Here is a 14551-nt window from a genome sequence, read left to right as displayed (position 1 = left end):
GTTTTTGTTTTTTTTTTAACTATGTGTGATTTTTAAGTGAGTTATGTTATGCCTGGTCTAACAATGTGAAAGATAATATTTAATTTAACTGAACAGTTTGATACTTCCTTTGTTGAAAGGAAGTTATTAATTCATAATTCCTCCCTTTGCAGAAGGGGAGAATTTGTACTTTCACGGGATTGACTTTTAAGGGAAGTGTTTCCTTACGACTCAGGGGCAGGTGAGGACATGCTGCCTGTGTCACCAGCAGTCAGGCCTACATGGAGAACAACCCAGAAAATCATAGGTTGCCATTTTGGAATAACCCTCCTCTGTAGGGTGATAGAATATTGTGGAGTTGGCAGCTTTTGTTGTCTGTTACCAGAGCCCCAAAAAAGAAAAGATCAGCATTTTTAAAGGTCCAGTGTCCCCAGACTGGTTTTGATTTATAGGACTGACAAGGTCAGCTCTTCAGTGGCTGTTACCCAGAGCCTCATAGTGAGAAAGAGAGATTCAATTTGTCTCATAATTCCAGATATGCTCCCATACCCTATGGATCTGCAGTCTCCAAATGACACTGGGGGAACAACTGCTTCTCTATGCGATAGGTAATTTACTGTGTTGTGAATTACATGACCTCGTCTCCTGTAGAGAAAATTAAGTCCTGTGTCATACCTTTATTTTTTACTACTTGCTGCTTTATCATCTTCGACTTTTCTCTGATACTATCAATGTTTTAAAAAGAGCCTACAGGTCGGTCAAGGCTAAACCTTCTGTTCTAAGCCAGAAGCAGATTTACATTTTCAGTTTTTTTTTTTTTAATCTAACTCCATCACTATGCATGAGTACTAGGAGGAGCTCAAAGTTCAATCTCAAGCTAATAGCTACAGGTCAGTCTGTAGTCTGAAATGGGGGAATTAAAATGAAGTGGGAACTTGGAAACCTGTTTGAGAAAGAAATGTGGAAATAAAACTATTCTTAGACTAGAATGAGGCACTTTATTAATGGAACAAACATGAATGTAGAAATATTCACTGCAAAATAGGTTGGTATAGGATCCACGTGGAAGGGAAGCAAGTATCTAAATATTAGTTGTTCATTTTGTAAGTTGTGTCTGATTCTTTGTGACCCCATGGACTGTAGCACACCAGGCTTCCTTGTCCTTCACTATCTCCCAGAGTTTGCTCAAACTCATGTCGATTGAGTCAATGACATCATCCAGCCATCTCATCCTCTGCCACCCCCTTATGCTCCTGCCCGCAATCTTTGCCAGCATCAGGGTCTTTTCCAGTGAGTCAGCTCTTTGCATCAGGTGGCCACAGTATTGGAGCTTCATCTTCAACATCAGTCCTTCCAATGAATACTCAGGGTTGATTTCCTTTAGGATTGACTGGTTTGATGTCCTTGCAGTCCATGGAGATCAAAGCAGTCAATTTCTAGCTATGTAATCATTATTTCTAGCTATACAGTAGTCTAAAGTCCTCCTGATTGGACTTCCCTGGTGGTCCAGTGGTTAAGACTCTGTACTTTCAATATAGGGGGCACAGATTCGATCCCTGGCCGGGGGCCTAAGATCCCACGTGACACATGGTGTGGCCAAAACAATTTTTTTAAAGTCCTCCTGATCTGTAGAGGTTTTGGTATGCAGGAGGTTTACAATAGATATCTATGAGTCCAGTTTTTCATCCCCTTCCAGGACTGTTTGTTGTCACCTGTATCATTAAGCATAGTAGTGTGTTGCTGGACTTCAGAGGGGTGAAGAATGACTACTCAAGAATGACTCAAGAGTAGCCTTAGCCTTAACAGAGTCCTGTATTAATGTTTGAAACAATGGATCTGTAGAAGGGCACAGAGCTTTAGCTAGTAGAACATTTGGCAAATGCATGCACTTATGTGGTGCATTTTCTGTGCCGTGTACTGTTCTGAGCATTGCATATCCTTACAGCAAACCATGAATATAGTTACTTTTATTATTCTGTTATCTCAAATAAAAAATTTAGGTTCAGAAGAACTAATTTACCCAAAGTCACACAGCTCATAACTGGTACAAGGCTGATTTGAGTCTAGACAACTTAGTTCCAGAACATATGTTTTTATTCACTACACTGCATTGCTCACATAAGGAAGTGGTTGAATTTCCCAAAAGAGCAGTTCTCCCAATTTCATGTTGAACCTGCAATTGGATTATCCCTAGGAAGAATGAGCAGTCCCAGAAGTATGATGAGATTTAATGACAGGTACTAAAAATTACAAATTCTACAAATTCCCCCCCTCCCTGACCTTCTCCATTGTCTGGATCTCTAGCATTGGAGGCTTAGGTCTCTACTCAACTCTTTGTGGAAAACAATGGAAAGATTAAAATTAAACTGGTGTCAGGAGATGAACTCTTAAAGATGGACATAACTGTTCTTTGAAAAATTACTTTCTCATTTCATAAGGCTCCTAGAAAATTGGACAGGGACGTTTTGAGAATAAAGGGAAAGCAGAGCCTTGGGAGAGAAATGAAGAACCAGCTGGGTCCTGCAGCTGAGTAGCAACTATATGTTAAATACCTTTTGTGCAATGAAAATATCAAAATTAGGGATGTCAGGATGCAATTGATGCTCAGAAAAATATTTGTACAGCTCTTTACAGTTAAAAGAAACTCTCACATATCTGATCTATTGTAGCAGATAGACATCATAATATCCTATGTAATTAAAAAAATAAAGACTGATGGAGACCAGTGGCTCTTAGCTGGGGGTGGATGTGTCCAGAGATTATTTGGGAGATATTTTTGATTGTCATGATTTGGGAGGACAGGCATAGCCAATGAAATACAGGGGGTAAGGGACAAGGATCCCCTTAAATTTCCCCCCCGTGACAAAGACTTCTCTGGTCCAGAACATCAGTAGTGCTGAGGTCGAGAAACCTTATCTTGGAGCGTAAGTATTTTGGTCAGGTCATATACCTCACAAGTATCAGGGTCAAAGCTAGAACCCAGGTCATCTGATGACAAATCCTTTGTTTCCTTATTTATATCCTTTGGCATTATACAATATGCAGTGCGATGCAAGCCTTTTAGATCTGGAGAATTTTAAAAGTATAAATTATTAGTAGCCCTTTAGCATCAGAGAAGGCAATGGCACCCCACTCCAGTACTCTTGCCTGGAAAATCCCATGGGCAGAGGAACCTGGTAGGCTGCAGTCCATGGGGTCACTAAGAGTCGGACATGACTAAGTGATTTCACTTTCACTTTCCACTTTCATGCATTGGAGATGGCAACCCACTCCAGTGTTCTTGCCTGGAGAATCCCAGGGACGGGGGAGCCTGGTGGACTGCCATCTACAGGGTCGCACAGAGTCGGACATGACTGAAGCGACTTAGCAGCATTGGAGAAGGAAATGGCAACCCACTCCAGTGTTCTTTCCTGGAGAATCCCAGGGACAGGGGAGCCTAGTGGGCTGCCGTCTATGGGGTCGCACAGAGCCAGACACGACTGAAGCGACTTAGCAGCAGCAGCAGCAGCAGCAGTGCTTCAGAAGAGTCAGATCACCCCCCAGAGTGTTTAATACATCCTAGGCCTATGGAGGAGAAGGGAGCGACAGATGATGAGATGATTGGAAGGCATCACCAACTCAATGGACATGAATTTGCACAAACTCTAGGAGATGGTGAAGAACAGGGAAGCCTGGTGTGCTGTAGTCCGTGGGATCGCAAAGAGCTGAACACAACTTTAGCGGTTGAACAACAAAGGCCTGTGTTACCTCATGGAAGATGATTCCACATCCAAAACACAAATGTCACCTTCTTTACTGAGTTCTAGTATGCCAGCATTTCACAATTTCCAGCCAATTATTTTGTAAATGGGAACATGATTAATTCCTTTAATGCTATTTTTGTGATTATCGAGGTAATTAGGATTTAATCACCACTCTATTTTTGTGAGTATTTACATCTGCTCTTTGGCTAATAAGGTATCATATGTTTTTTATTGACCAAACTGTTATGTGTGTGTCTATGGTGTAAATGAACAAAGGGCCTTCTTGTCTGTATCCTGTACATTGATTTGGGATGACCCAGGTCATTGTACATTGACTTCAGATTGTCTGATGTGACATTGGAATGCACGAAGCAGGCTGCTTTAATTACTATTTTAAATATATTAGTAGCAGATGGTGGCTCAGATGGTAAAGCATCTGTCTACAATGCGGGAGACCCAGGTTCGATCCCTGGGTCGGGAAGATCCCCTGGAGAAGGAAATGGCAACCCACTCCAGTACTACTGCCTGGAAAATCCCATGGACAGAGGAGCCTGGTAGGCTACAGTCCATGGGGTTGCAAAGAGTCGGACACGACTGAGCGACTTCACTTCACTTAAGTATATTAAGATAACTGTGTTCCATTTTCCCCATCTGTACCAATTATTAAATAACAGAACAATTTTAAAGATAAAAAAGAATTACTTTTTTTATTATACCTAATAAATACCAAGGATCTCTCTGACCCTCTTACATAATTTTTGCTGCCATCCTATAAGATTGGTATTATGAGCTCTATTTTATAGATGAGGATGCTAAAACTTAAAAAGTTAAGCAAATTGCCTCGGGTCACACAGCCAGAGCTGACGGATCTGGAATTTGATTAGCCATCCTCTGATGCCAGCATCCTTGGTAGAGTTCTCAAACCTTCACACCATGTCCTCAGCCTGAATCTTAGAACCTGAAATGGGTCATCAAGAAGGTGGTCACCTCTCCATTCCTAAGCACCTTCATGGAAAATGTACCACATTTGCAACCCAGTATAACCAAATCTTCTCATGATTTTTAAATGTTTAGCCAAAAGTTCTGTTAAATAAAGCTGTGTTCCTCCTAGTTCTTTTCTGAAGGACTCTGTAAAGGCCGGTACTGGTGCCAAGTGCTTTAGCCATTCTGAATTCCAATAACAGTATTTATTTTTCTCTTTTTTTGCATTTTTTACACAAATGTTTGTTTCTCTGTTAAATATTCCCTTTAAATACAAGGAATGAATTCTAAATCATCATAAAGATGAATTAAAAATGAAAGCCCTCCAGTATAGCATGCATAATCACTGTGGACTTGGTTACTACTGGTGTTCACTGTTTAACATCAAAAACAAATACAGCTTATTTGAAAATCATGCTACTGGATTTTTTAGCTCTTCCTCTGTGACCAGTTCGCTCAATCACTTAAGAGATGCTTACAGGGCATCTATTATGTACTAGATCCAGGAAATTAAGTCCTAAAACAGAGTCCCTGCATTCAGGGAAGCTAATGTTCCATCTGATAGGAGGGTTAACAGGTAAAGAAAACTTCTGGATTGAGTTGAATGGGAAGAAATAAAGTGGCTGCAGAAACAAGATTAACAGGAAAAGGGAAATCCATTTAGAAATGTAAGCCAGGGAAAGTCCATAAGGAACAACTAGCCACAAGCTGAGGTCCCGAGAGAGCGTGAAGGTGATAGCTGTGTCCTGATGTCGAGGCAGACAGAGAGCAAATATTACAGAAAAGTCCCGAGGAGGGAAGGAGGTCAGATGCTTTAGGAACATGTAGAAGACCTGTGTGCCTATACCTCACTGAAGGGTAGAAAGATTAAGATGAAATGAGAAGGGCAAAGTCAAGAGAAGGACAAAGGCCAGATTCATTAGGCCATATAGGTTCTGGGAAAGAATTTGTTCTGAGTGCAAGATGGAGCTGAGGAAGGATCTGTAAGCCTGAGGGGTGATGTAATTTGTATTTTAAAAGATCACCTGGCCACGGACTGAAGGATGCATTTGAGAGGCAGGAGTTGAAATAGCCAGATCATTTAAGAGGCTGTTGTGGTAGGTTGGGTGATAAAGTGGGAGCCAAGGAGATAGACAGGAGTGGGTAGATTTGAAAGATGCAGTAAATATTCAACAGACATGTACCTTGAATAAGCCATCTGTGTACATTTCTTATTTCTCCAACTATCCTCTAAGGCAAGCTGTATGCCTTGTTCATCTGCATACCCTTCCCTTCTGCTATAGTCATGTTGCAAACAGGCTTCCCTCCAGTCCCCCTGTTCCAGTTTTGTGTCCGTCAGGGGAAATGCTTCCTTCCCACCTGGTGGTAGATATTTGTCCCTAATTGTGGGCCCTGAGATGCGCCATCCACATTTGCTGTTCTGCCGAAGTCATACCATGTTGTGGGATATTTTAATTTTTTTTAGTTCAGCTCTTGCATCTCATTAAAAGTGTATTGTCTGACATATTTCAGGAAGAAATAAGCTTAATAATAACTCATTTAATTTAAGCCTCTCGAGAAGGAAGAAAACATTTTCAATGAAAATGCATAAAGTGGCCCATCAAGGATTTTTCTTTCTTATTCTTCAGCAGTTTAATGATGAACGGTAATCTACAATAAGCTTTCCTTTTGGATAATGTGGTTATAGCTGCCAAAGAGAGAGAATGGTTACATCCTGTCTCATATTTCTAGCAGTTATCCCAACAGAACGTTGAAACCATATTAGCAATTAAAGTAATATAATTACTAAATAAATCACACATCCTAATTATATTTATCTGTATGCAGGTAAATATCATAAATAAAGATGAGGCTGTCAAGTGATGTAACCATGATTTAATAGTTTGAAAATGACAGGATGATAGAAATATTTTCCAGTTGGTCATACGAAGTGAACTTACCATTTGGGGTTTATCTTCTTTAATTTCAGAATTACCATTTCTGAAGATGGAAGCCTCAGAATCATCAATGTGACTAAATCAGATGCTGGAAGTTACACCTGCATAGCCACTAACCATTTTGGAACTGCGAGCAGTACTGGAAACCTTGTAGTAAAAGGTAATGACTAACCCAGAGAACCGAAGGCAATGGCACCCCACTCCAGTACTCTTGCCTGGAAAATCCCATGGGCAGAGGAGCCTGGTGGGCTGCAGTCCATGGGTCTCTGAGAGTCGGACACGACTGAGCGACTTCACTTTCACTTTTCACTTTCATGCATTGGAGCAGGAAATGGCAGCCCACTCCAGTGTTCTTGCCTGGAGAATCCCAGGGACAGGGGAGCCTGGTGGGCTTCCATCTATGGGGTCACACAGAGTTGGACACGACTGAAGCAACTTAGCAGCAGCAGCAGCAACCCAGAGAACAAGTAGATTGACATATGTGTCACCATTTCAAATAATGTAACCTATTGAAGTGGCATCCTTCATATTAATATCACAGATATCACTGTGTTGCTAAATTAACCCATCAAGGCAAACATGGTATGATTAACAATTCTTAGAGAACTGTCGGTCATGAATATGACAGAAAGGCTATCTTATTTCGGAATCATCCAATACAATTTCGAGAATCACTGCCATTGTATCTATTATAATATTCTAACTAATGTTATCTTCAATCCTTTAATTAAATTTCTTCCAGTCTCTATAGATTTGAAATTCATGTCTAGGAACACGGTGCTAACAAATTAAAAACCCATGGCTCAAATACTATTTTTAGCTAACATTGTTTAAACAATGACATTGGAGATTTTTAAAAGAACTGCCTTGGTTATTCAGAGGCATGGATATGGATTATTGTACCCAGAAAGGGCTTTGGCCACCTTTGCGCTTTGCTTCAGTCACCCAGCCAACCCTGCCGGTTTTAAGGAAATAAAATTTTCCACATTCCTTCACCTGGGTGCTTTATAGTAGATGACAGAACACCAGTTTGATGGGATGTGCTGAAAGTACCAAGTAAGAATTGTGAAGATGAGGTTTTAATTTACATTTCATTTGCATTTCTGTTACTTTATATCTGGCTGCCAAATCAAAGAATTTTTGAATTGAAGGGATCTTGGCCATGATCCGACTGAGGAAGATAAAGCTCAGGTTGGCGAGTTTCTCAAGGTCACCAACAGCGGATATGAACCCTGGAATCCTGATTTTGCATTCTTGCTGGTTCTTTCTACTGTGCCAGGAAATCTTACTCATTTTTCCTGTTTCTCCATAATAGATATAGATGTGTTACAATGTATTTATTATTTCCCCTTGCCCATTTGTAACTCCCTCTGTGAAATAAGATAACCGAAGGCAAAGAAAAATATCCCAGAAAGAATATTTGCCTCTGTTTTAACAAAGAAAGCTAAAAATTATCTAATTACATATTTTGGAATCATTAGAAATTTGAAAAGTACTGCCATTTAAGGGAAGCCTTTTTATCATAAGGGGATTCCCTGGTGGCTCAGAGGTTAAAGCGTCTGCCTTCAATGTGGGAGACCTGGGTTTGATCCCTGGGTCGGGAAGATCCCCTGGAGAAGGAAATGGTAACCCACTCTAGTAGTCTTGCCTGGAGAATCCCATGGATGGAAAAGCCTGGTAGCCTACAGTCCACGAGGTCACAAAGAGTCAGACACGACTGAGCGACTTCACTTTCACTTTCACTTTTTATCATAAACATACTTGTCTATGTAGATAGAAAACTGTAAGCCCAAGAGTCAGACATAAATCTGTATTTATGTTGACCCCAGCTATTTCAATCTATTAATTATTCACTTGGAGCAACAGCATGGGTATGTGACTGTGTGTTCACTCTGTTTTATAGGGCAAAGAAAAAAAGTTTAGGTAATATTGGCATAGCAAAATTTCAGCTAGTGTCTTCACTAATGTATAGCTTTCTCAAATACAAAAGGAAAATTAGTGATGAACTAGAACCAGGAGGAACCCCAAGGTTTCAGAGATGCTTAATAACATAGCTAAGACCTGATTAGCTATGAAGTAAGATAGCCTAAGACAAATAAAAATATCCCAGAGAGAATGTTTGCCTCTATTTTAATTTAATGAAGAAAGCTAAAAGTTACCTAATTACATATTTTGGAGTCATTAGAAGTTTGAAAAGTACTACCATTTAGAGAAGCCTTTTTATCATAAACATATTTGTTTATGCAGATAGAAAACTGTAAGTCCAAGAGGCAGACATAAGTCTATATTTACCTAAGCACAGGCGCCATATATATGCTCTATATATTGTTAAAACTGGGGCGGGGGGTGGGTTTCACATGTAGAAATAAGTTATGCCCTGTGTTTGGTTGGCATCCGTCCTATAAGCCTTGACTTCTTCAGCTCTCAAAATAGTTGGCAGAAGTTCCTTTCTTTCCCATCAGAGTTCATCTTCCAGCAGTACCGCCAGTCCCAAGGTAAAACCATTCACAGTCATGCAGAGACTTCCCTGCTGCTGCGCTTATACTGAATTATGGTGCAACGCTTAGCGATACACCGATGATAAGATATGCCACGATCGCCTCCTTATTTGGGTGGATATCAATGTTGCTGAGTAATAACTTCTACCTATGTTAAGAAACTTAACACTTCATTTCTTGCCTTCCAGTTAACATGTTAAACAGTGATTTCCCCAGGTATGGTATAAAAGATCATTTTAGACAATTCAGAGTTAATTTTTTTGTTTACTTTTACTAACTATATATATATATATCTTTCCACGTGTATTAGGAAAATACTTTTTCATTAATGGCAATGATTTTTAAAAAACTCCTTTTAAAATATATTTATATTTCTAAAGAAATATTGTTTGTATTATTATAAAAGGATGTGCAAAAGGTTGTGAAAGTGGTACACTAAGATTGGAAGGTGTGATTAATGCCAGTTTTCCATTTCCATTCCAAAACATAAGAGAGTTTTAGCGGACTTTAAGGGAAAGGATAGAGAGGGACATGTACCAGGGTCAGTACGCACCTGCCTGTGCCGGAGACATGTTATGCTGAAGCAAAGGAGCACTGAGATTGTGTACTAGATGGGGAAGGAGGAAGGACGGGTCCAGAAGAGCCCGGTGGCCTGTGGAAAGAGGAAAGCAGAAATCTGTAGGCAGAAACTGTGCGGTCAAAGTAGTATGTTCCCCACTTGATCGTGGATGAATTCATTGGTTTCCAAGCAGAGTTCTTTCCAGGCTTGGCTGTGGGTATTCAACTGTAGTCACTTTTTCCAGAGAGGCCGTCTAATTTTTGTTTTGTTCTGTTTAAGTATTTATTTATTTATTTTTGGCTGTACCGGGTCTTCATTGCAGTGCAGGCTTTCTCTAGTTGCAGCGAATGAAGGCTGTCTTTTTTGCAGCACACTGGCTCCTCATTGCGGTGTCTTCCCTTGCAGTGGAGCACGGGCTCTAGGCGCATGAGCTCAGTAGTTGCAGCTTGAGGGCTCAGTAGTTGTGCCTCATGGGCTTAGTTGCTCCTTGGCATGTGGAATCTTCCCGGACCAGGGATCTAACCCATGTCCCCCACATTGGCAGGAGGCTCCTCAACCACTGTACCACCAGGGAAGTCCCCTCTGATTCTTAATATTTTCTCCCAAGTGAGATGGGGAAAAAAAGAAAATGAGCTTTATTTGGTTAATATGTTCACAGGAGTTAACCCTATGACTTGGGTAAGGTCAGATGTTTCAGAGTATATTTATTTCCTGTTGCTTGATTCTGAGTCCCATTTGCATTAATGGGAAGTATGCGTGTGTGTGTGTGTGTGTGTGTGTGCGTGCGCGCGTGCATGCGTGCAGAGGGGCGCTCAGACTGCCAGGTCGCTGAGAAGGACATTAACATAAATGGAGAAATACAATTTAGAAATCTGCCTCATAAAGCACGATAAAGGCAGAGAAAACCGTTCTGAACTCCACATGAACTGTGCCAGGTCTTAAATCGCACATCAAAATGCTTGAGCCCTACACCTTTAATGTAAATGTAGCAAAATAGCCCGAAATGTGATGGAGCGCTGTATCTTAATTCAATTTAGAGATCCACAAAGGGACTGATTTATCAGAGAAGTTATGCTCTAACCTTAAAATGTGCTTATATTCGTTTTGATCTCCTCCAGTGTCTGGGATTAAAACACTATGAAGGTCAGGCATCAGACAACATCTTCTCTAACCTTTTTGCAATAATTCTGTCATTAGCAATGCTTTTAAGATCCAATTCTCTTCCATCCCCCTACACTAGTTTTTTGGAGAGAAGCTGAAGATACTGTCAAGCATGGGGACAGTAAGTAAAGCCGGCAGGGGAGAAGGGGAGAAGGGAATAGATCTACTACAGCAGGTACAGCAGGTTTAAAATAAATCTCTAGCAGACGACCACAAAGTAGATAAATATTCAGGTTATGCATGAGCGGGCTTCTAAACTGCAGAATTCTGACAGGTGCCCAGGGGGCTCTTGATTATCATCCCATCATCTGAATTTCTAAATTTGACTGATTTTTTTTTTTTTTAGCTAGTTAGCATCTATTTGGAATTTTGAGTCACTCTTTTATTTTAAGCAAGAACAATTCTCAAGTCAGACCCCTGAATCTTAACAGAAAGCATCATATTTGACCTTTCATGGAAGATGTGCTTTAGCGATTGTGAACATCATTAAGAACTAGATGGAAGGCAGGCTACATTTCCATGCAGTACTGTACTTACTAATTCATTTTTATCTCTAGAGCAGAGTTAAAGGCATGCCATTTAACTCACATGCATGAGGCAGTGTCTTTATTGTACAGGCTTCCTATGACAGGTATTTTTAAGTAGCAATCCTCAAGAAGAGTGACTTCTCTTTGTCTTGGATGTAGTTCAGCAAGATAACTATGGTAATAGCTACCCTAGATCTTATTGATCATCTCCCAGGCTCAAAATGAAATGCAGGGCTGTAAGCTGTGCTGTTATCTAGCTGAACTACATCCAAAGTGACCTTGAGTAACTAACTCTGGCTGGTGGTTCCAGGCCATACTTTGAGGAGCCCTGAAAGTGAAAGAAAGTGAAAGTGTTAGTCACTTAGTCATGTCCAACTCTTTGCGACCCCATAGACTGTAGCCTGCCAGCCTCCTCTGTCTATGGAGTTCTCCAGGCAAGCTACTGGAGTGGGTTGCCATTCCCTTCACCAGGGGATGTTCCCAATCCAGGGATTGAAACCGGTTCTCCTGCATTGCAGGCAGACCTTTTACCATCTGAAGCTCTATCCTACATCAAACAACTTTGAACATGCTACCAACTAAGTGAAATTTCAGTGGAATGCTTAATAGAAATGCATATCCCTACTGCCTCACCCTTAACCTAACAAATCTAAATCTTTGAGGATGAGATGTGAAAACCATATATTTTTAATAAACATCCCGCTTGATCCTCATACACACCAGAGTCTAAAAAGACTGAATTTTCAGTCACTGGCAAACTATGGCCTATGGGTCAAATTCAGCTAGCCATCTATTTTTGTATAACCCAGCGCTAACAATGGCTTCCATGTGTTTTGCTGGTTGAAAAGAAATCAAAAGAATAATAATACTTTCATATATGTAGAAATTTTTATGCAGTTCTTATTTCAGTGTGCATAGATCAGATTTTAGTGAGATACAGCCATGTCGCTTGTTTACATTATTGATGATGGTTGTGTCTGTACAACAGCAGATGGAATAGTCAAGACAGAGACCATGTAATAGCCCACCAGACTCCTCTGTCCCTGGGATTCTCCAGGCAAGAATACTGGAGTGAGTTAGCCTTCCCTTCTCCAGGGGATCTTCCTGATCCAGGGATCGAACCCGCCTCTATTGCATTGCAGGCAGATTCTTTTTACCATCTGAGCCATGAGGGGAGACCATGTAATGTATAGCTATCCTCAGTTTTGCCTCTTGACCAGCAAAGCCTAAAGTATTTGCTACTCAGTTTTTTACAGAAAAAAAGAAACTTTCTAATCCCTTCTCTTTTTTTAACTTTTTATTTTATGTTAGAGTATAGCTGATGAACAATGTTGTGATGCTTTCAGGTGGACAGCAAAGGGACTCAGCAATACACAAGCGTATGTCTGGTCTCCGCCAAGCTCCTTTCCCATCCAGGCTGCTATATAACATTGAATAGAACTCCCTGTGTTATATGATAGGACCTTATTGATTATCCATTTTAAATATAGCAGTGTATTCATACTGAGCCCAAACTCCTTAACTGTCCCTTCCCCATCCTTCCACCCTGCTGCTGCTGCTAAGTCGCTTCAGTCGTGTCTGACTCTGTGCGACCCCATAGATGGCAGCCCACCAGGCTCCCCCGTCCCTGGGATTCTCCAGGCAAGAATACTGGAGTGGGTTGTCATTTCCTTCTCCAATGCATGAAAGTGAAAAGTGAAAGTGAAGTCGCTCAGTCCTTCCACCCTGGCAACCATAAATTCATTAAGTCTGTGAGTCTGTTTTGTAAATAAGTTCATTTATATCATTTATTTTTAGATTCTGCATATAAGGGATGCCATATGATATTTCTCCTTCTGTGTCTGACTTCACTCAGTATTACCATCTCTAGGTCCATCCATGTTGCTGCAAATTGCATTGTTTCATTATTTTTAATGGCTGAGTAATATCCCATTATATATATTTATCACATCTTCTTTATCCAGTCCTCTGTCAGTGGATTGACAGAGGTTGATTCCATGCCTTGACTATTGCAAACTGTGCTGCAATAAACATTGGGGTGCATGTATCTTTTGAGACCATGTTTTTCTCCAGATATATGCCCAGGAGAGGGGTTGCAGGGTCATATGGTAGCTCTATTTTTAGTTTTAGTTGCTCTCTATACGAATTTTATACTGATTTCATATGGATTTTAAAATGTTTCTTAGCAAATAAATTTCATTTAAATGTTTAAAAAATTTAATATGTAAATATATTTCTTTTATTTCAATTTTTATTCAGTGCACAGAATTACTTGTATTTTAAGAAAAAGTAAATTTGTACTTTATCTTTGTTAGAAAAAGGGGTTGTTTTTTCTTAAATTTATTTATTTTTAATTGGAGGATAATTCATTTACAATATTGTATTGATTTCTCCCATTTATCAACATGAATTGGCCACAGGTATACATATGTCCCCTCCCTCTTGAACTTCCCTCCAACCTCCTACCCTACCCCGCCCCTCTCGGTTGTCAGTGAAACATAAACATTACCATGTGTAAAATTAGATATCCCTGGAAATTTGCTCTATGTAGCAGGGAGCTCGGATCAGGTGCGCTGTTAAAAAGGGTTCTTAGTAGTATTTAACCAAGACCACATATGCTCCTAATACAAGATTAGTTTGCATCTTCATTCCCTAACCCTGCAAAGTGAAAGTGTTCTTTGGCTTCCTGAACATTTAATTATTTGTCCCCTTGCCAAAATTGGTGCTCATTGTCCATCCCATCAAGTGTTTATTTATATTTAGAAGACAAGATGTTATCCAATAATATAGATTGCAGAAAAAAAGGAATTTTCTTACCAATACCAAGAAGTTTCTAAAACATTATTACAGTGCATTATTTAAAATTGTTCTTCTGTTTTAACTATAGGAAATGGAAAAATATCAACCTCTCCATGCATGGCATGACTGATACGATAATGTAGTCTTTTCAATTGGAACTTTTTTTGAAAATAAGTTTGAAGCAGCCCACATTTTCTATGTAAAATTATTCAAGGCTTTTTCCATATTTGACTGGGGATCAATCAGAAATCAGTAATCAGCAATGACATTTTGTTACTAACACATAACAAAAGCTCTTAATGTTGGGCCCTTATAACAGAATACATTTCTACCTAATTAGATGTCTTCCACTGGAACCAATTATTTA

General features: G+C 40.0%; 1 protein-coding gene across 3 annotated transcripts in view; it reads left to right on the top strand.

Moving 5' to 3' along the window:
* Positions 1–14551, top strand: part of CNTN4 (contactin 4) — a 1031287-nt gene that overhangs the window by 931496 nt on the left and 85240 nt on the right. For all 3 annotated transcript variants that reach the window (XM_055557494.1, XM_055557495.1, XM_055557496.1), the window contains one exon: positions 6673–6800. In XM_055557494.1, coding sequence (XP_055413469.1) covers positions 6673–6800 — 128 coding nt within the window. The remainder of the gene's footprint in view (positions 1–6672; positions 6801–14551) is intronic.

This window comes from Bubalus kerabau, chromosome 20, assembly GCF_029407905.1.
Source record: "Bubalus kerabau isolate K-KA32 ecotype Philippines breed swamp buffalo chromosome 20, PCC_UOA_SB_1v2, whole genome shotgun sequence".
Classification (NCBI taxonomy): Eukaryota; Metazoa; Chordata; class Mammalia; order Artiodactyla; family Bovidae; genus Bubalus; species Bubalus kerabau.
This window is presented reverse-complemented; position numbering and strand designations above follow the sequence as displayed.